This window comes from Hydra viridissima, unplaced genomic scaffold, assembly GCF_058129835.1.
Source record: "Hydra viridissima isolate aposymbiotic clone 2 unplaced genomic scaffold, HvirCarnegie_v1 scaffold_7, whole genome shotgun sequence".
In the NCBI taxonomy this organism is placed as follows: Eukaryota; Metazoa; Cnidaria; class Hydrozoa; order Anthoathecata; family Hydridae; genus Hydra; species Hydra viridissima.
In genome coordinates, this window is record NW_028324306.1 from 10,536,499 (window position 1) to 10,560,291 (window position 23,793).

General features: G+C 28.2%; 3 protein-coding genes across 8 annotated transcripts in view; 2 read left to right on the forward strand and 1 right to left on the reverse strand.

Moving 5' to 3' along the window:
* Nucleotides 1–23,793, forward strand: part of LOC149886089 (uncharacterized) — a 282,044-nt gene that overhangs the window by 149,243 nt on the left and 109,008 nt on the right. The window lies entirely within an intron of this gene.
* On the forward strand, nt 1,917–17,467 carry LOC145184646 (uncharacterized). Of its 4 annotated transcripts, none has more exons than XM_090092666.1 (8): nt 1,935–2,092; nt 13,233–13,493; nt 13,755–13,861; nt 15,124–15,336; nt 15,540–15,794; nt 15,871–16,353; nt 16,488–16,700; nt 16,869–17,467. In XM_090092666.1, exons 5-8 carry the CDS (start codon nt 15,656–15,658, stop codon nt 17,141–17,143), a joined length of 1,110 nt encoding a protein of 369 aa, XP_089948792.1. In that variant the 5' UTR covers nt 1,935–2,092; nt 13,233–13,493; nt 13,755–13,861; nt 15,124–15,336; nt 15,540–15,655; the 3' UTR covers nt 17,144–17,467. The 4 variants fall into 4 exon arrangements, with proteins under 4 accessions (XP_089948791.1, XP_089948792.1, XP_089948790.1 ...); XM_090092667.1 differs by lacking the exon at nt 1,935–2,092 and adding an exon at nt 12,817–13,007; XM_090092665.1 differs by lacking the exon at nt 13,755–13,861 and having other exon boundaries at nt 1,917–2,092.
* On the reverse strand, nt 19,743–23,790 carry LOC145184654 (tektin-1-like). 3 transcript variants are annotated; one of them, XM_090093649.1, is made up of 7 exons: nt 23,471–23,790; nt 22,513–22,956; nt 21,585–21,655; nt 21,005–21,145; nt 20,694–20,916; nt 20,138–20,305; nt 19,743–20,008 (listed from the first exon to the last, which is right to left on the reverse strand). In XM_090093649.1, exons 2-7 carry the CDS (start codon nt 22,924–22,926, stop codon nt 19,814–19,816), a joined length of 1,212 nt encoding a protein of 403 aa, XP_089949775.1. In that variant the 5' UTR covers nt 22,927–22,956; nt 23,471–23,790; the 3' UTR covers nt 19,743–19,813. The 3 variants fall into 3 exon arrangements, with proteins under 3 accessions (XP_089949775.1, XP_089949774.1, XP_089949772.1); XM_090093648.1 differs by having other exon boundaries at nt 22,513–22,960; nt 23,471–23,754; XM_090093646.1 differs by having other exon boundaries at nt 23,467–23,590.

Sequence of the window (23,793 nt, forward strand, 5' to 3'; positions counted from 1 at the left end):
GAGGTTTAATTAAACCAACTAAAAGTGTTGCTATCATATGCGAAGAAACTGAAAGATGTTTCCAAAGGTTGCTTGCCTCAATAAATGACAACCTTCCAAATGAAATAGAAATTCAAAATGCCATTTCTAGAGCTGTTTTGAGATCAGTTGATTACTCAAAAATATTTAATGAACAAACTTCTCATATGTTTGACTCAGCTATAACTGATAACCATTTATTTGCACTGATTAAACTTATTTCAGAAAACTATGCAAAAATATATCTTTATCACCTGGGTAAAAAACAAACTGCCAAAATAACTGGAAAAAAGCTTAGGAAGCAATAAACAAAACTTATCCTATTCAAAAACCAATCAAAAATATTTTTATGATATATGATATGATATGATATGATATATATATATATATATATATATATATATATATATATATATATATATATATATATATATATATATAACTCTAGAAGGAACCTCTGGGTTGTGTGTAATCACAGTACTCAGCTAATAGTTCATGCAGCATTTATATTTTTTTAGTGCCTATCTGATGAACTAATGCCTAAAAAACTATTTATCTGAAAAATAAAATCAGCTGCCTACCATGCTGTTGTGTTATTAACCTTCTAGCACACAGCATTGGGTAGTTAAGAACTAAAAGGTACATAAATTATATAACAAATGCTAACTATTTGAAACTTGAGATTTCTACACAATCATACAAATACTTTTTCTTTACTTTTATTAAACAAACTAAATTTAAGCAAATTAAAATTAAAATTTGTACTTAGTTTTACTCAGAATTTTTATTTTATTACATTTTTTCTAAAAAACGAAAAACAGAAAGTTAATATAGAGCAACTTATTGTAAGAATATGTTTTCTTAAGTAAAAAAATATTTATATTTGAAATTTATGTGAATATGTAACATTCCGTTATTTTTATGAAAAAAATCTTATGTTAAACAAAAAAACTAGATTTTTATTAGAAAATTATATATTTATCAATATTTGAGCTCAAGATATAAAACTTGATTATTATCAGTTTCTTAATTCTCATATTACCATTCCTTAATTCCGCCGCCATCTTGGGAGGCCAAAACTGGCTTCAAAATTTTTTTGATATACGCTACCAGTTATAATTTGAGATCAGTGAACTGAATTGTGTTTACGGCAAATTTTTTTGAAGCCTGTTTTGGACTCTCAAGATGGCGACGGAAAAAATGAACGCTTAAATGAAAATTATAAAACTGATTGTGATGAAGTTTTATATTTTGAGTTCAAATATTGATAAATATAAGTTTCAAATAAAAATCTGTTTTTTTTCTTTAAGATAACATTTTTTTCGCAAAATTATTTACGTAAATTTCAAATATAAATATATATCTTTTGGTTAACAAAACATATTCTTACAATTTGTTGTATGTTACCTTATCTGTTTTTCGTTTTTCAGAATAAATATGATAAAATAAGGTACAAGCTCTCAGTAACATTTAGTATAATTTTTGTTTTTAGTTTGTTTAAATTTATTTTGTTAAGTAGTAGTGAAGAAAAAGTATCAAAGTTTTAAATTTAGACCAAAGAAACCTAGTTATTATATAGGTCTAAAATGATAATTGCTAACCAACTTACAACTTTTGGGAGCTGTCAACATATTAATTTATTAATTGCTTGTGCAGAAATCTCAAATAATAGTAAGAATAATAGTAAGTATAGCAGTATATAATATTATTTAAAAAGTATAGTAGATGATTTAAATATTTCTTTATTAAAAAATTTGTTATATAATGCATTATTTAAGGTCTTCTTACCTGCATTTATATCTTAAAATAGAAGGGATTATTCCTAAACTTTAATGGATAATTATTAACATTTAAAGATATAAACTTAAATGTATCATAAATTTTTTGATACCATACATAATGTATATTTTATTCTTAGTATTATGTTTAGTAATAATTAATGTGTTGTATTTAACTACAATGGATGATGTATATTCACAGGAGCATTAAGAAAAAACGGTCCAATCATAGATGCATCCGAAAGTGACATCCAAAAAGTACTTGTTCACTTTGGCAGGAGCTACTGATCATAACGGTGGCAGAAAACAAAGAGCCATAAGAAATTATGCTGAGATAAATAGCTTTTAACTTTGTTAAATACCAATCATTGGTAGTATGCTATAATTGCAACCTTGCATAAATTATTTACGCGGACTGATTTTACATTTTAGTTTAAATGTTTCTTAAAGGGATTTTGATGATGACACAAATAATTTACCAATAATAATAAAAAATTGTAAAATAGGTAGCCTCTTGTAAAACATTTCTGAAGAAATTTAAATGCATATAGATAATATATATTATATTAATAATTTACATTATATATAATATAATAATTAAGTCAAAAATAGTTTATTTTTGTTAACAAATTCTTCTTTATAAGATTTATAAATAGAATTTGTTTGCTGAATTTGGTTTTATTTTGATGAAGCAATTTATATTCATTTTGTTTTAAATTTACAAATCGAAAAGAGTGATTTAACTTAATGGTGTTTTCTCTATTCCATTAATAATAAACATTTAAATGACAGGCTTTAATGATTTAATTAAAATAAATTAAAAATCTAAAACTTTGTTTTCATATATCAATAATATGTACATGCAATATATAAAACTGTTAAAGAGGAACGTTATAATAACAGCGATTTACTGTTTTTGGCCCGTCACCGATTCGGTTCTGGTAAGTCTATGGGGTTGCATAGGACCTTTAAGCATTTGCTAGTGGTGGCCCGTTGAAACGCCAGAGCCTGCAATCGCTAGCCAGCCCTGGACCATAATTAAGCCAATGTGCATGGCGACACTGCGCCAGGTCTGGTAAGTCAGGCCCGGCCATGTTTCGCAGCCAGAACCGGACCGTTGTCGGGCCATATAAACGTTGCTACTTGGGTGATTATTTTCCCATTTAAGCTTCGGTTTATGGTTTCTCGGTCTTTATTTAATGGACAGTTCGCAATGCTGTTTTACATATTGCATTATTTCCCTTTGCATCAAACAATTGCTTTTACCAACAATTCTTTTTTTTTTTCATTTGTACTTTCTAACATCAAAACATCTCCTCAGAGTGCGTCCATCGACTCTCAATGCAAATTTTGTTTTCATATCACTTATATTAATCGAAATGTAAAAAAAAAAACCTTTTAAACCTTTTCCGTCAATTGCCTTGTCAGTTAAGTTCTTTTTTTTTAATGGTCGGTTATGTTCACAATTTTTAAACAATTTATTCATTTTTTTAAATTTATTTTCAATATCCTTAAAAAGTCCACGTGGTCTGGGGTGCACAAGAAGTGGTTTATGTGGTATTTTGTTAATACTATTGCTCACCTTTTATTCAGTATTTATCCATACATATTATAAATACAACTTTTGGTCGTAATTATAACTCAAAAGTAGTCTATTGCACTTTTTATAGATAAGAAAAAGCCAATAATCAATTTAAATAAAATTCATTTTTATTCAAACAAAAATCTCAATTTTGCTGATCTTGTCATTTCGCTACACCGCTATAATATGATTTCACAACCAAACTATTTTATTTGCTTTGTTTTGAAGAGATGTTGAAGTTACCCGCCTTTACCCTACTATAAAAAAAAAAACAACAAATAACCAAATACGATTTTCATATAATTTACGTATTACGTATTTAATTACCGCGTAAATAATTGGTTTTTATCCTGAAATAAAACTAAAATGATTTCCAACAAGGATAAGTCAGTGAAAAATTATCAGATTTTATTGAAATTTTCAAAATGCAATCACTTTTAACTTTAGAATCAATAAGCACAAAATGATCTACAGATTTTTGTTCGCGATTTTGTTTGCTAGTTTATTTCATCGACTCATATGCAATTTGCATATAGGCATTGTGCAATTCTCTGCTAATTTCATCATATGTTGTCTGAGCCATCAGTGGTTGCATGAGCAAAAAGCGCTCATTGAATTTAACAATCACACAATCAGGATTCGTTCAACCATACACACCAGTGGCAAACCAAGACTATTAAAAAATTACATCAAGGGGTCACAATCGGAGATCACTTTCAGAAAATTAAACAGTTTTTTTTCCAGACATTGATTTCTTTTTCGTCAATTTATTGTTTACTGTTGTTGATGCATTATTGGCATTTATGTTTTTGGTAGAAAATCTTTTCTTTTTCTTGTTCGTGGTTTGTCTTTTTTTCAGAAACCATTTCAAATTTAGACTTCTTAACTTGTGGTTGTGGTATTTTTAACTATAACTTTTATTCTTACTTTTATTCTTTTATTTAGATAAAAAAAAAAGTAAGAATAAAAGTAAAGAAAAAAAAAATGAAAAAAAAAAAAAAGAAGAAAAAAACAATTGGTTAAACCCTGATACGATAGGAGAATTAAAGTTAAGTGTCTTAAAGGTTTTCAAAGTATAGCTTATAGGCTGAATAGAAGAGGATGTTTAAAGGAACGTTTTAGGTGAACGCTGACAGTTTTGACTAGTTTTCAAGGCTGAGATATTTTGAAAAAAGTGTCGATAAAGCCGTTGCAATGGTATTAGAACTTTAAATTATTTATCTGAAAAAGTAAATTTCGCTTGAATGTAAAAACCTTTACATCAAACAAAGTACCTATAGAAAAAACTCATCCTTATGGCCTAAAAAATGTTTTTTGAAATTATCAGAAAATTTTGTGGGAATTTCAAAAAGCATATTTTTTTCCCCGGTACCTAAACACTTTTAAACGGGAAATTATGTTTCAAAAAACAACTTGACGTTTAAAAAGTTTTTCTGAGTTTAAAAAAACATTTTTAAGAAATTTTTTTATAAAACATAAAAAAATTATTTGAAGAAATAATTGATGTATGTTTCTCTTTTTTTTTAGCAACAATATTATTATGGTCATTTTTTCTGATCAGTAACTTCCTAATCGGAATTTTATTTGATAAATGCAGAAATGACACAAAAAAGCTAATTCTTATTTGGAGAATTAAGCCAAATCTTAAAGCATCAGAATTTTCTTCCTTTTTGTTGTTTTTAAACTATTAAATTTGTTTGAGATTTCTCCGCATGTGTAACTCATAGCACCGTTAGGAGAATTGCAAACTTTTCTATTAAACTATGATCGGCATCAAAATATGTTTTATAGGAAAAGCCCCATCAGAAGCCAGAATTTTTTTTTTTCTTGATTTCCTGTCGTTTATATTTTCTTTTCTTATACCTGTTGTTTCATGTACAAAACTTATGCCTTAAAATCGGCAATATCTTGTGGAAGATTAGTAGGATTTTTAATACTTGTAGTAGGTTTTGTCATAATGTTTTTCTTTTATCACCAATATTTGTTATCAATCACAAAAATACTTCGAAATATATTTGTGTCACTATCTGTATTGTTTTAAAACTTTTGTATTTATCTGTTTAGAACCTTTTCCAAATAAACATGAAAATTTCATGCAGCAAGTTGATTTTTGCAGGCAGCGTAGGTTAATTCTAAGCATTAATGTTTCTGTTTTTCTGTTAATAACTAAAAATAATCTACAAAGTACAGTTTTATTTACCAGCCCTTAAAATAAATTGAATCATCTGAAGCTTATTAAAAAAGAACTCTTTGTAAATTTAAAAAGAAAAGGTTTTTAGCTTGACAATTTTATTTTCATACTTTATTTGTTGCTTTTGAAAATTAAGTTTTACAGGTTTAATCAAATAGCAACTCAGCGAAATGTCTGAAAGGGTTTAAACAAAGTAGTTATAGGTACCTAAAACTATTTTGCAATACCTTACATACGTAAGGTATTGCAAATATTTTCCTCGAATCTTACGATTTTATGCCTAAATATATAGAATATATATTTATAACATTCGTTTATTTCTTTTATTACTTCTATATCAGTCATTTGAAATAAAACGAATATTATAATACATTTACAATATTCATTTTATTTCAAATGACAGGTATAGGAGTTTGCACTTAATTTTTTATTGCTAATTGTTAAAGAAAAAACAAAACCCTGATGCTTAATCTGGTTTTAACCATCGGTAGGTAATTGTTTTCTTAGATTTTTGTTTTGACTAGCTTCTATTACTCAATACTTGAAATTTTACTATTATTCGGTCACGGTACATAGAAACATGTCCTAAGACCTTGCAACACATCCCCTGAAATTTTTTTTTGATTATTATTTAAAAACGTTTCCTTATTCAAAAAATGTAAAAGACAACTTTTTTTAGTGGGGGCCTGGGGAGAAATCACATACTTTAGGGGAGTGCCCAGGAATTTTGTTGTTATAGATAGGTAACTAAGAGGCATGGGGCATACTCAAATTTCTAGTATGTTGTTACTGATGTCGAATGAGAATGACTTGCAAAAAATTAGGGTAGTTGGAGCGAAACCAACCCCGCCCCGACCCCTAATTGCCCCTTTCCTTTCTAAAAAAACTTTAAAAGGTTTTTTACTTTTAAACGAAATTTTTTTTTTTGATGTAATTTGAAATCTGTCGATAAATTTTGATCTGGTTTAATATAGGGGAACCTGTTGTACCTTTGACCACGTTGTACCTTTAGTCACTCTGTCCTGTTGGCCGACTTATCATTTTGCAAAAACGTGAAGTGCCATTTGAAATATTAGTCCATGACGACTCTTTTTACCTTAAAATACCATGGTTGGGGAAGATTGTGTTGATCCACAAGAAATTATTAGTTTTAGCTCTTAAAAAATAAATATTTATGTTTATCTTATTTTGATAACAAAACTGTCATAAATAGTTGTTTGGTTAATGTATGATACAACTTACATTAACCAACATCTTTTTTTTGTTATGGAAAAGTTTAAATAATTATTTCTAACCCTAAATGGGGTTTGAGATGATAATTGTTGAAGAAATCCAACTCGTGTACCTTTGACCAGAGTAGGACGTTGTACCTTTGACTGGTTTGTTCTGCGCTTTAATTTTTTGCGAACTTTAAGAGGACACATGAAATTTTTCATCAAATTTATCAAACAGCAGTGCATGTAAAAATCAGCGAAAAGCGTGCTATTACTTTCTTGCTGGTATTTTGAAAGTTTTAAATATAATATAAGTGATACAATAATATTAACAAATTATATTTTTTTATATTTCTATATCTTATGCATTGTGTTTTATTTAATTTATTGATAAATAAGAGTAAATTTTACACTTGACACACAATCCATTATTGAAATGTATATTTTTATGTACTTATAATGCTTGATAATCAGTTTTGATACTTAAGTTAGTTGGCAGCTGTAGCAACTTGATAATTAAGTTGATTATATAGTTGTACTTGATTTCTGTACAGCAATAAAGAAGTAAGAGCAAATAAATATATAATCATTTCTGGGTAATACTGCAGTTAAGCGGCGTAAAATAATTTAATATTTTTGCTTTTAGCGCTCTCGCTCGCAGAGGCTAAAAGTTCTTAAAGAATTATAAAAACCAAAGTAGATAAATTTCAAAGTAGTTATTTTTTAAATACCTTTTTTTTAAATATTTTTGTTTTTTGTTTTTATTGTTGATATTTAATTATTTTATCATTTATATTGTTAATATTTACTTATTACATAATTAAATATGTAAAGAAATTTAAACTTTTATATTTTATGATTGTATAATTTTAGTTTGTTTTAGACAAACTTCTTATTAGAATTATAGAATATAGGATACTACAATTATTGTTCTTGCTAATATATTTTTAAAAAATATGTGGCTATGAAAATAGCCGTTTTATTTATCAATTACAGGTTCAGCCAGGATTTCATCTTCAGCAACAATAGTTGTTGGAGCACTTGGTCTCCCACGACCAACACGTTGCATAGCCATCTAAACGAAGATTTACCATGTTAACTAAGAATAACTATTTACTTAATATAAACGATTTATTCAGTGCAGAATCAATTGATAAAATTAATTTTTGTATATATAAATATAATACGTATATAATATATAAGTAATAGAAATGAGAAAATAAGAAAATTTAACAGTGACTATTACTTTTACTTATCTTTTGTATGAGGCTTTTCTTTTCTTTTCTTTTCTTTTTATACATTTCGAATTTTTCCATATTTCGAATGTGGTTTTCTTTCACGTTTCGTAAAGTTACTTTCAGATAAATTTTTTTCATTTTCACCATCGCAGAGTTTAATCAAGCGAAAATTTAAAATTATTTTACGCCGCTTAACTGCAGTTTTACCCATTTCTGTTAATATGTTTTAATCTTAAAATGCCAAGGAGTAAGGTTGGTGTTTTTCGTAAGAAGATTTGCGAGAAGGATATGTTTGATGCAGTGAATTTTGTTCTTCAACAAAAAATGAGTCTAAGTAAAGCAGCAAGACATTGCAACATTAAAAAATCAACTTTGATATATCAGTTAAAGCAGTTTAAAAAATCTGGAAGAACCCAGTATTCATATTCACATAAGAAACCAAAAAAAGTATTCTCAACAAAAGAAGAATTAATTTTGGTAAAATACTTGGCAGATGCTGCAAATATGCATTATGGACTTACATTAAAGCAAATCAGATTCTTTGTATATGAGTATGCTTTAGCAAACCATAAAAAAATTGAAACTTCATGGATAAAGAATAAATGTGCTGGTGAACAATGGCTACGTGATTTTCAGAAAAGATATAATGATAAGTTATCCCTACGTAAACCGCAGCCAACAAGTCTTGATAGATCTTCTGCATTCAATAAAGAAACTGTAAGAATTGTGTTTAAAAATTATAAAAATGTTTTAGAACGTTATCATTTTGATGAAAGGAGCCATCAAACATTTGGAATTGTGATGAAACAGGAATTACTACAGTTCATGTACCACCAAAAATCCTAGCCCCAAAGGGCAAAAAGCAAATAGGAAGTATGACTAGTGCAGAATGAGGCAATAATGTAACAATGATTGCAGCCATTAATGCTACTGGAAGTAGCATTCCACTATTACTTGTATTTCCGCGTGTAAAATTTAAGGACTACATGTTGAATGGTGCTCCTCCTGGAGGTGTAGGAGCAGCTAATAAGTCTGGATGGTCAAATGAAGTCATTTTTCTGCAATTTCTTGAGCATTTTATTAGTAATGTACGACCTTCGGTAGAAAAACCAGTTCTTTTATTAATGGATATCCATGAAAGTCATGTTAACATTTCTATTATTGAATTAGCTAAAAGATCGGGCATAGTTTTAATGACATTTCATCCTCAACCCATAAAATGCAACCCCTTGATCGTGGTGTTTTTGGTCCATTTAAAATATTTTATAATGATGCAATGAATAATTGGATGATATCACCAGGAAATGCTGGTAAACCAGTTACAATTTATGATATATCTTACCTTGTTGGTCAAGCTTATCCTCAAGCTTTTGTACCGAATAATATTGTTAACAGTTTTAAATGTACTTTTACTGAAATTGACTTCTTAGCTGCAACTGTTACTGATAGGCCAATAGTGGATACTGAAACTTGCATTTCTAATGATAGCAATGAGGTTGAAACCACTCCTGGCAATTTACCATCAACATTGGAAATTGTTTCACCTGAAATAATATGACCTCACCCAAAAGCCAAATTAAGAAAGGCAGCTATTTCAAAAAGGTGTAAGGGAAAATCACGCATTTTAACTGTTACACTTGAAATGAAAGTTATTTTACATTCAAAATCTAATAATGAACAATGTCAAAAACCTTTTTCAAGACAAATAAGATCCACGGCAAAACAGATTATTTTTAATCAACATTCTGACACAAGTTTAAATAATGAAAGTTTTGATGAAATTGATTTTGGAATAAATATACTTGACAATGAATCAGAAAATAGTGAAATTGTTTCAGGAAATTTCTTACTTGTCAAGTTTAGTGAAAAGAAATACTCTAGACATTATGTGGCAAAAGTTATTGAAGTTGTTGGTTCAGGAGACAATAAATTTTTACAAAAAGATGACAATATTTATGATGTAGAACTTGAAGATATTATAATGAAAGTTCCACCACCAAGTGTTGGTCATGGATCATCTAGATGTCAGTATCTTATGTTTGATATTGATCTGACATCTTTTACTGTACAGTAATGTTATTTAATATAATATATTTTAATTTCGTATTTTTCATTGTCTGCATTAAAAGATTTCCTCTGAAAAGCATTATGGTCAAATCTAAATGAATCTGACTACTAAAAATAGTTTTGGTTGGGTTTTAAGAGGTTTCTAAGTTAAAAACCTATTTAGGGGATAATAATCTACTTAGGGCCAGATTTTTTGTATGATCATATCATACAAATTACTTCCTATTGATATCGACATAATTACTTAAAATATAAAACTCCGCCAAGTAAAAGGGTTTTAAAATCGGTAACCTTAGGTACAATGAGTTCATTTCTAATTGTACCTAGGCCACCAGCTAGTATAGCAAGTTATAGAAATTTATTTTTGCTCTTAAATTAACTAAAAGATAGTAACAACTTAATTAAAAACATTTTGTACAATTCAATCACATTTGAAGTTTCCAATCTTAACCCTAACCGTCCCATGTAAATAGCATCCAACTGAAAAAAATGTGACTAAATCGAAATAGTACTGGTAATTGATGTCATTTTCTTTTACCACAAAAAAACAAAATCATAAGGATTATGACCATAGATGTTACTTTAAAACACGGCCCTAAGTACAAGGACAATGAATGGCCCTTTGTACAAGACAAGATACAAAACTAGATCTATCAAAAAATCCAAACTAAGGGAGACCTATGTAATGCTGCAATTAGTAGTTTTTTTAAAATACAAAGTTAATAAACTGAATTACAACAAAACGTTTTACTTGGGATTGTAATATAAAAGTGATAAGAAACAAAATTTTACTTTAGACCATCAAAAAATGTTTTTTGGTTATAACTTGCTGCGGTCTTTAATTTCTTACAAAATGGTTTTATATAAGCTTTTATTGACATGTGGTTGGCCAGAAAGTTCTTTATAACATATAGCAAAGCTGTAATATTACTTATTATTATGATTACTTATTAAAAATCCAAATAATTCATGAGAACTTATTAATAACATTACGGTCAAAGGAACAACACACCTCGGTCAAAGGTACAACGTACATGTTGTACCATTGACCATTTGAGTACTTTTTTAAAAGCGCTCAAAAATTTCTTAAGACATAACATTTAATAAAATTTTTCAGTATCTGTTAAAAACCTCGAAAATAACACTGCCTCGCTACCTCAAGGTACTTATAACCGTTTTATGACAGTTTTTATAAAAGAAGCTTTGTTATTTTTCCAGTATTAAAGATGTGAAATTTTTTTTCCCTTCTTTGAATTTTAGATTGGGTTTTATTTGATCATTTAATTCATGTTTAAATGTATTTTAAAATTTCTTTTAGTTTTAATACGCTTGAATGAATTTTAAATGTCGCTTATTTTAAATGCCTTTAGACTCAACACTTTCAGAGGAAAAAAGAAATAAGCATCGATAACATTGGCTCATAACTCATAGTTTGCATAATTTTGCCACAATTTCCAACTAAATTTGACGTATTATTGTTTTCTAGGATTTCTCTATTTTACAGCCACAGTTTTACTTCTATAACTCGATCTATTTGAAATGATAAAACTTTGTAGCTCTTAAAGAATATGTTAACTTTTTATGGAAGGCATTTCAAAGATTTATTTAACTTTGTTAACGCTGGGTTTTGAATTTACTGGTGGTCGTTGTGTTAGTGGTTCTGTCTTTTTGGTTGCTAGAAATCAACAAAAAGAAAATCACTGTAACGATAGAACAAAACATTTTAAATTGCTAATAATGTGATGATTTTTATTAGAAATCGCAAAAGGATAATAATTTCATCTCAGAATAGTGAAGCATTTAGTTAAGAGGAAATTAAGTATTGCATATATATATATATATATATATATATACACACTTCTTAAAACTTATTAAAATAAGCAAAACAGTTAAAGTTAATTTATCTTTAATTCAAAACCTTTTGCTCTTTGATAATAATTATTTTGTGAAGTTTGTAACTGCATATATAGCGACAAAAAAGAAACTTCGTTGTGATTGTGACATCGCTTTTAATTAAAATTTGATTAATAGAAAAGACTATGTTGAATTTCGTAGTACTTAAGGAATCCTAAAAAATTCAGTTCTCCAACTGTAAAAGTGTGACAATTTAAAGTCCTGTCAATCCGATGAAACCCTTTAACAATATTTGTATTTTTACAGAAAATAGTCTAAATGTTTCTTTTTCTTTTTTTTTTGATTGAGCTCTTAAACAATTCATGACTTATTTCTGATATTCCTTTCTCTCTCCAATTTCCCGCATCCCCATTCTCCTGATGATTGTTTTTTGAATAATTGCTTGCATTTTTTTAATTTAAAGCTCTTTATATTATTTCTTTTAAAATGTTCTTAAATGATTAAACTATAATACCTTTAATATTATTTCAAAAAAACTTCAAATAACCAACACAAGCTTTACAGAAAGAAAGTTTTAACATAACGTTCCCCGCAAATGACATTTTTCTTATGCTTGAGAGTACATAGTTTATCTACAAATAAACGGGGGTTGTATAGCTAAAAAAATCAACGCAAATGGTTTTTAAAAAAAATTTAGTTCGTATTAAAAATCAGCTGTTGAACTTTTTTAACAAGAAGCAGTTTCAATTCTTGATCTTGTGGAAGGTTGTATTTTTTTCATTGATTTCTTAAGCTTGTGAATACCTTCTACCTCCCAGTATCATAGAGAATTGCGCAGTGGCATAAATTTATTTCTAAGCAGCTGCAAGTTCTTATGTGCAAGGAGCGCCTTAATATTTTGAGCTAGAAAACATTACTATAAGCTCGAGTCATCTGTAGCCTGATAAATCGATTGTATTTGCAAATAGATTTTGATGATGTTCGTTCTTTGTTTAATAATTGTTATAACGTCGGTTAATGAAATTAACAGTATTAGATATGCTATAACAGAAAGTACTAAAAAAGGTATTTTTGTATGTAAAATTTATAATCAACTTACCTTTCATATATATATATATATATATATATATATATATATATATATATATATATATATATATATATATATATATATATATATATATATATATATATATATAAAAGTAACGTTTAGTTGCTATATATAGAAGAAAGTTTAATACTATAAACCGGTCTGCTTCCTTTTTAATTTAAAAATTTTCAATTATGCAGGAAATTACGTAACTCTGACAGAGCACATCGAAGCACTGGATAAGTCACTCACAATTCATGCCTATCCTGGGAAAAAACCGAAACTTTCAGAGTTAAAAGATGGTGCAGACGTTTTCTTAAAACACCATCCTGCAGCAAACGGAAATCCTGAGTTGATTTCATTTGAATCGGTCAAATTTCCAGGACACTATTTGCAAGCTATAATGGATGATCTCATCAACAGAACAATCACACTAAATAATATAACAAACGATAAACAAAGTAAGTTTACCTTTTTAACTGTTTATAAAACTTATTCAGAGTTCCGCGACTCGAACATTCACAACAGCTAAAGACGAGAAAACATTGAACTTCTAGAAATACACTGAATTCGAAAAACAATGCAATTGCTTTAGTTTTTAAAAATTTTAAATAAACAGAAACAGTAAATATAACAAATTCTTTAGAATAAAGATGCAGTTGATTTAGATGTAATGCTTTTTTTTTTGAGTTTTTCAATTTTTTCCCTATAACTATCATCAGGATATTGGTAAAGCATACATTCAAAAATGTCAATGGAGGGAACAACGAAGAATGAATGACTCTGAATTAATACTTAACAACACCGAGAAGTAGAAGAAACTCCATAGGTGAGAGGACATTAAGGATAACTGTTTGAACTAAGTCTTAAAAAGCATTTGGTTTTTTAAAGTTTGTCCCTAAAGCTTCAAGATTTTTAAAATCGTAACTAATTGACCTAACATTTCTAAGTATTTCACAGCCAGCGAGGTCTTTGATGTAACTTCACACCGGGTGTATGGATATGCACCAGTATATGTTTGGAAACAAAAACAATATTTGCTTAAAATCATAAAACATGAAAATTTGTGTAAGTTTAACAAATTCATCGTTTATTGTGTAACATTCTTTAAGATTATCTGAAATGATAAATATGGCCCTTCATTGAAAGCCAAATGATAATAACAAAAAAAATAATAATTAATTTTGACAGCTTATCAATAACATCTAATATTAAAGATCAAATTTTATTTGGATAAACTGGAAGAGGAATGCCTGCTAATAAGTGGATATCGTAAATTATGTTTAAACTTGTCAATTTTTCAAATCAAACAATTGCATGCCAATTCTCTGGTGTCAAGCCGGATTCTGGTAGTTGAGTTACAACTTAGAAAGAAATAAATGCTTTCTTTTTATGTTATACCAATCTGAAAAATACACATAAAAAGATACTTATTCATTGAGTTCCTTTGGATCGCTCATCAATCAATTAAATACTTTATAATAGTTTGAATTAAACACAATAATACAAGTGAAAGGTTAGTAGACTCAGCTTCTTCAAGCACAAACTGTTTTTATTTACTTATTATTTTTTTTTTTTTGTGAATTTTTTTTAAATTTGGAATTGTGTTTGATATGGGCTAATGATAAATAACACAAGATAATATTCATGTTACTCGCTCTCTTGAAGTAACGAACTCGAGCAACTCTTCTACCACTGGAGCTGTTATATACGATCTCTTCTTTGTGTTTATCGCATCTTTGTATAACAATACTATTATAATATATTAATTAATTGAACTCGTTTTACAATACGACTCTTACGTAAAACAACAATGGGTAAAGCTTGCAAAACCTGTTCATTATTACTAATACACTTTGAAGACTTATTTTTTAATAGGTAAAAAAAGAAAAGTAATTAAGAAAGAAATTTGAAATCATTCTTCAAGTAATTTTAAGTAAATTAAACTTTCTTAAATTAATGATAAATAAATAAAAAATCTTATAAAAATAAGTGTGAGTACTTTCTTACTTAAAAAATCATCCAGTGTTAGAAAAATTTTCTTTTTTTAAGTAATAAAAAGAAACAATTTTTATGTGATTTTCCTTTTAGAAAACCAAGCTTCTTTTTATCAAGACTACAGAATACGATTGAAACAAAACACTTATCGTTTGTTCGGACACGAATACTTTTTCCTCTGTACTGAAAATCAACCTCCTTTTGAAAGCTTTATCGGTAAAGATGACGATACAAAAAGTTTTTATGACACGTGTTCCTATGGTGATAAAGCGATTGATCAAGATGATATAGACGAGGCTAACAAAGGTTAAGTAAAAAGCCAAAAGTATTTTAAAAACATATAAACGTTATTGAATTCGTTTGTTACATTACACTAAATTTAAATTAAATAAAATTAAATTTTATTGTTTTTTAGTTTCTATTCTTCTAACACTTTTTTAAATCATTTTTGAAAACATTTACTGCGGCAACACCTAATTCAAGTTATTTTTTTAAACAAATATTTTTAGGTGAAGATGACTTAAATGCTTATACATCCATTTTACTACGCAAATCCTTTTCACACCAAAAACTGGGAATAGTTGCCGGCAGGGGTCAAATTGCAAGAGTTGGTACACCTGCTGATATGTTCAAAATTATGCAGCCTGGGTTGATAGGAGTTGATTTATCTGTTTCATTTCAAAGTGAAAAATACACAGATTACTATTTAGTAAGAAGGGGAAAAGATATTTACTTACAAAAGCAAGATCAATCGCCTCATTTTGGTAAACTTACTTAAAATCGAAAGAAACTTAAAGACGGTATAAAATTTAATTTTTAACGCTAATTTTTTCTCTTTAGCTCAATCAGCTTCATTTACACTTGAATCTTTGCTAGATGAACAAGGTTCATATTACATACACCCATACCAATCTGAAAAATACTCCTTAGGGTACTTACATACGCCACCTTTTAACATCAGAGTACTTTTAAGCAACAACACCAGTGAATTTGATTTTGACACAACTTGGAGGATAGAAGCGACAAACATTCTTACCGCAAATTTGCATTTTAATATATTTAATCATCCTGAGTTAGCTGATAAAGGAAACGCAATAGGGAGCAAGCCAGGCGAAAATATTGAATCATTTGTGAATAGTGAAGTTATGAAACTGATTGCTGATTCAAAAACCCCTGTTAGTGATGATAGTGCAGTGAGCAATGCTGTCCAGGGCCAGATTGATTTGAAGCTATTAAGAAATCCTTCATTGATTTGGCATAAATTGGTTAGCGGACACGTTAATCACATACTACAAGATAAAAGATTATTTTCATCATGGGAAGGTAAATTTTACTAATATCTAATACGAATGCAATAGGGTTTACATGTTTTTAGAAGACTTTTGGGTCTTTACTTACATTCAATATTAGAATTGTTTGCAGTATCCTTAAATTATATCAAGGGTTTTTTGGAATAGGAGATCAATATTCAGATGAATTGCACGATGATTTTTCCCACGAAAAAACGGAGTCTAAGCAAACAGAGGTTCATGGAGACTTTACTGATTGGACTATCTGTAGCAAAACATGCGGCGATGGTTTACAATATCGAACTGCAGGATGTATAAACCCTTTGCCAACATGTGTTCCTTTACAAGAATGGCAGCAATGCTCGTTAAATCCTTGTGACGGTAAGGTTTAATTTTGTATTCAACTAATATAAAACGTTTTATATTTTTTTTTATGAAATACATATACAATTCTCTAGATATATATCTTAAAATTTTGGATTTCTAATTGTTCATTTGGTTTACTTTTGAGAGACTTAGTTTAATAAACTTTTTAATTTTACTTGACAGTCTCTACTGCAACAGTGTCATATCCAATATCTGCACCATTTCAGTCTAATACAAATTATGACACTACAACGAAACCTATTCATCCAATGCCTGTAACTTGCCCGACCATATGCATGAATGATTGCAACCCAAGTATGTGCACTATGTCTTGCTGTGCGAGCAGTTTGAGGAAAAAAAGTCAAATACTTGTCAATTACTTTCGCAATAAGATTCCAAGCAAGACCTTGCCAAGGTCATTAAAAAAATTCCCAACAAAGTCTCTCAAGACCTTTTAAAACGTAATGACAAGTTTAAAACGTAATGACAAGTTTAAATTTAAGAAAAGATGAAGAAGTTAAATCAAGTTTTAAAGAGTGAAAAAAAACAACAAACAAACAAAGATGATGCTGTAGTTGTTTAAAGGACCGTATTTCAATTTCAAAAGGTGATCGTTTAAAAAGCTTTTTAATGAGAAAAAGAAGTCCACAGGATTAATTTTGAAAATAAAAAACTCGATATACAGCGATATACTCGATATAATAGCACCATTGGTTGAAATTGGAGTTTTTAACTATTTTTGATAGTTTGAAAATCTTTTAAATACATATTTAAAAGTAAAATGGCTTATTAATTTTTATAAAAAACAAAATATACAAGCTTTAATATATAGTATTTATTTATTAAACAAAAATTTAAAAAAAATCAAATAAAACGCGAAAAAAATATTTGCACCACAGCTTTAATGTGTACTTTAAAATAAGGAAATATGAGATCAATTTTTTTAAACATTTTACAATAAATATTAGTTATTTCTTAACATATTAGTATTTTTTAGCTTGACCTTTATTGGCAATGACGGCTACACAATGTCTTGGCATCGAGTTAACCAAGTCCTGACATCGCTTTAGCGGGATTTCGCTCCATGTCTCCTTAACTACGTTCCAAAGTGACTCCTTCGTGGTGGGTTTGGCAGCAACAACAACCTCCTTTACGTCAGCCCACAAATTCTCGATTGGGCTAAGATTTGGCGACTGTGCTGGCCTCTCCATAACGTTCACTTTATGTTCCTCAAACCAATTCTTCGCCTTCTTGCTAGTGTCCTTTGGGTCAATGCCCATTTCATTATACTACAACCTCCATGTTTAATAGTTTTGATGATATATTTTGGATTGTATCCTGCATTCTGCGTTCTGACATACGCCCGAGAGCCTTTTCCACCATAAAGCACAATCTTACTTTCGTCTGTCCATAAAACATTCCTCCATTTTTCGAGTGGCCAATTTGAGTGTTTTTTAGCAAACGCAATACGCTTTAGAACATGTCTGGCACTTAGAAGTGGAACTTTTCTGGGGCTACAGGCTTTTAATACATTAACTCGCAGACAACTCCGAACTGTTTGTACTGTTGCATCGATGTTAAAGTCCTTTTTCAGCTCGGTAGCTGTTTTAAAAGGTTCCTTTTTAGCCTGTTGGACTAAGCGATTGGCCAGCAATGTTGAAATAGAACGTTTTCGACCACGTGTTTCAGGCTTTTCTTGAAATTTTATGGCATTTCTTATCATTTTATTGGAACACTCAACTAAACGGCCAACTTCTCTATAAGATTTCCCTGCTGATATCAACTTTCGGATCAGTTCTCGTTTTTCTGCACTATAATACTTTCCGCGTCCCATTTTTATATGTAAATATCTCCTACTAATACGAACTAACATAAAACGAATAAAACAGCACAAAAAAACCCAACGCTTGCTATTTTGACAATTATTTTTACCGTTACCAGAGTATTTTACAACAAAAGAGTGCGTGGTGCGATGTTATTTTTCGGTCAGAATTGGCATTTTTAATTAAAATCGAGCAACACCAAGCAGTTTTTTTCCCAAAATGATTTGTTTTAGAAAGTAAACATGTTAGCTAATATTTTAAACAGCAAAGCTATAAAAAAAATTTATTTTGCATGGTGTTTTCTTAACAAAAAGGAAAATCGCTTAGTGGTACTATTTTATTTTTCGCAACTGTAAATTTATTGCTCATGTTAACCAATGTCAGCTTAGTGATACAAACTGAGAAAGGAAAATTCGAAACTCAGAAAAATTAAAATGTAAATTACATAAGAGTGTTTTAAACAAAAATTATTACGAATCATCGTCAGCATAGATTTATCATATCATCAATAGGATAAAGAGATTATCATTATATTATTTAATAAGTTCAATACTTTACTTAAAGTTTCCAAATTTTCGTTATTTTTCTTTTAACAAACAAAATATTGTTTTTTTTTATTAATCTATTTCAAATCTTGTATAACTGTCTCTTATAAAGTTAAAAAAAAATTTAAATGGTCATGCTTTATATAAATTTATACAAAACATAAAGATTTTAATTAACATATTAAACTAAATGCTTACATACAACAAGCACTTTCAGTTGAAAAAACACTACACTACACCTTTCTAGGTGGTTTAGAGCATCTACAAATGGAGTTGTGGAGAGATATAGAAATTATATTTACTAGCAAAGCATCCTCGATCCATTTCTAATGAAATAGTTTAAGATAAAGAGTTGTGTAAAGACTTTAAAATACTACAATTGAAAAAAAGATGACTGTAACTAATCTCAGTATTTTATTGAATGCGAAATCCGTCATAACACGGAAAAATCAGTATTTTATTGAATACAAAGTGATTAGACAGAACAAACGCCAGTAATTTGTAGTGGGAAATCCGTCATAAGACAAAACCAATGAGAAAAGCGAATTTCTTCAAAATTTCTCCAAAATCATTATGAAAGCTTTTAAAAGCAATATGATTACAACTCACTAAATGGCAATTAATTCAACCGTAAGAAATAATTCGGGGATTTCATAGACCGTTCATCAACGAAAAAAGGTCCTTCCAAATCATGGAGCTTTTCAAATAACTTTTCAAGAATAACGAGAAGTACAGAAACTTGCAGCTACAAATAACATATTTATTTTTCCATTTCCTGGTATACAACTTGTTTTCTTAACAAAAGATTTTGGCTGCGATCGATAAAGAGAGTGTTTTCTTTGATTTGAATATTTTCTTCAAGAGCAAGTTTTTGACGCAAAAGACCTTTTAATGATGCTTCAGATTCGAGTATCATGGACTTCAAGCGATCTACGTTATTAGATATCTCGCCAACCTAAAAAAAGTAGAGAGATAATGCTTACATTAGAGAACACAATCAAATTATCTGCAAATGTTCCTTTTAACTTTTTTTTCGCCTTTTAGAAAATGACAAGTAAATTTTCCTATGAAGTGTAACTGCTACCTCTTCTCGCAATTTTTCTTCTACACGATCAACACATAGCTCTATATTAGGTCTCCATATACGTGTATCAAGTCGATATTGGGCAACTTTTATCGGAGCTTCTTTTTCATTAATAGCTTGCTGAATCGCATCAATATTACCTATCATATCGTCGATTTCGAGCTGCACCTAAAATCGTAACATTTCGTAAACGGACAATAACCTTCCGACATCAACACCCTTTGACAATCTATTTCTGGGGTCAAACAAGTTTATTGATTATTCGTTAAAGTTGTTGTAATAGTTTTTCTACTGCATATTTATTTAACACTAATCGACTTAATTATTCTCAGGGATTATTTTTGTTCAAAATGATTAAATAGGGGGCAATTTTTGGTGAGGTTAAAGCACTAAGGGTGATAACCAGTTGTCCAGGCATAAATTGTATAACCACAATATTTTGGTTCAAAACATATGCAGGTGAGTATTATTTTAAAAAAGAAAGATAAACTTGTCTACTAAAAATTAAAAAAACGGAACAATATATATATATTAAAGTAAATAATATATTACTCACTTTACTTAAGTGATCTTGAAAACTCTTTTTTGCACACTCCGTTTCATCAATCCTTTTTAATAGAGCAAGATTAACCAACTCAGATTGTTCTTTCAGATGTTCAAAGGCATAGTTCAATATTTCGTCAACCTTGCTGCGTAAAGTTAAAGATGATGCATGTTCTTGCTGAGCTTTAAGGAGATTTTTGTTTGAAAACTTTTCCCATGCCTCAGGTGTTACAGGACTTAAGTTAAATAGCAGATTTTAAATATTATCTTCTGTAAGTTGATTAAAACTTGTTCTTTAAATAATCAAGAAACTCAAGTACTTACGCGGACTGGATCTTTTTTGTTGTTGATGTTTGCTTAGGAAATGAATTATTATTCAGAGAGTAACATTGGTTGTCTATCTTTAAAGCTAAGACTTTGTCTGTAATATCTTTACCAATATAATAGTTTGAGGAACGCAGCAACCTGAAAGAATGTTTTCTTACAGCAGTTAGAAATAATTAAAAACAAATTGACAGCAAATTTTATTGTCTCTATTTAAACATTTTAGAGGTGAAGTATTGTTAATCATTGATAAACGATAACAGAATAATCATTTCAGCATATTTGCTTTAAAGATGCATGACACTATTGCAAAATAATGTAATAAAGTGGCAATAACAAAAAAATGATTTGTCTTCAAAAGCTGTAAAAGAAAAAAATACAAAATTACTTAAAACTTTATTATGTTAAAAAACCTTAATTTTTAAACAAATGTAAATGTTATTTTACTTTTAGGAAAATGTAATAAAACATTTATACAAAAAAAAATCCACTTAAATATCTGTAAGACTTAAAGGCTTTTGCAGAAACTTAAATAATTTTAATAATAAATAAAAATTGAAATAAAAAAGTTTAACTTCACCTAATTTTTTCCACTATTTGTGCAAGTACCTGCTTAAGTGCTACTTGTAAATCTTCAATAATTTCAACTTCCTTGAATAAAAAGATATTTATAGCATAATTCTTTTTATGAATGTAATCATCAAATTTATTGCTAAAAAAATTATTTCTATAGTAAAATTGCCACTTTATTTTAAAAGAATTAATATTCAAGAATGAGGTGATTTAATTAAATAGCACAGAGTAAATTTGGACAGTGTTATGCAATAATGGTATTAATTTTTTTTTTATGAGTCAAGTATGGAATTTTAAAATTACCCCTTTCTAAAAAGTTTTACACCTACTTTAATTTTTTTGTTGACAAAAAATTCACACAAATTAAATTTTCTTTTTTTTTAATTTAGTTACAAATTCCACAACTTCCTGTGAAGAAGATTTTATATAAATTCATCAAATTTAAAAAATCTAATCTAACAGCAAAAATTTAAATTTCTAATCTAACAACAAAAACTTAACTTTCTAAAGAAAAGACTAAGAGGAAGTAAAAGATCCCACAATGAAATTAGGAAAGTCTCATGCTGCTTTCTAAATTACAAAAGGCAGTACCTATCTCATTATGTATAGAAGAACTTATTTAAAAGTATTTTAGAGAAGAGTATTCATCTATAGTTTCATTATATCTATAGTAATCTTAATTCATTTTGCTGAAGTTCACTTATTTTGCATAAACATTTTTAATAATAAAAATATTAACAACAGTAATAATAACAGCAACAATGACAATAATCATAATGCTAATAATGATAACAACAATAATAAACTAAATAAACCCTTGAATTAAACTTTCAACAAGCATACCAATTCTAGATATGAAAATAACCCTCACAAAAATCCTAAATTTAATCAAATGTATATTAAGAAATAACTAAATACTTAATTTTTATAGATACCTTCAAAAGCTGAACTTCAACATCATCACGAACAAGATCAATGGATATTCGTCTTTCTCTGTTTTTAATACATTCTTTTGATATGAGTAAAGGAGTTTGAGTCATTTGAAGAATAGCTTCAGTTCGTTTTTGATACTTTAAGAGATTTTGAATTTCATTTTCTGTTTCCAAAAACTGATTATCCAACTCAGATTTCCAAAATTGAATATCATTTAATCTTTGCTCAATCTTCTTATTGACATCAATTTGAGTTTTAAGAGTAATAATATTTATTTCATTTGAAAGCCTGTTACTTTCATCTCGAATCAACTCACTGACTTTGCGTTCTTGCTCAGCCTGAGCATAATTGAGTTGATTTGAAATAGTCCATTCAGTAGTTGAATACTTTGGAGCAGATTCATTCAAACGAGACATTTTAAAAACGACGACAAAAAGTTAGAATTTCTACCTAGAGAAATGTTTTTAAATTCTTTATATATATATATATATATATATATATATATATATATATATATATATATATATATATATATATATATATATACATATATATATACATATATATACATATATATACATATATATAAATATATACATATATATATACATGTATGTATATATATGTATATATATACATATATATATATACATATATATATATATATACATATACATATATATATACATATATATATAAATATATACATATATATATAAATATATACATATATATATAAATATATACATATATATATAAATATATACATATATATATAAATATATACATATATATATATATACATATACATATACACATATATATATATATATATATATATATATATATATATATATATATATATATATATATATATATATATATATATATATATATATATATATATATATATATATATATATATATATATATATATATATATATATATATGTAACCTACATGACTTTCAAAGAGTGACTTAGATGAACGGATAAAAATGTATAAATTAACTCCATAGTAACGATTGCCGTGATTTATATACTTCTTGTAACATCCTGCTTTTTATCCTGCATTCCTTTATGACCAATCAGGGCTCAACTCCTTCTTACGCAAAACTTTATAAAATGTGTAATTACTAGGGATCGCCGGTGCACAGTGGGCCAGAATTCACTTTTACTGGACAAAATTCGTAACTAATTTAATATTAGAGCTATATTCACTAAAATTAGTATGAGTACTAATATGATGTCTGCGCTTTTTATGAAGGTAATATTTTTTATTTC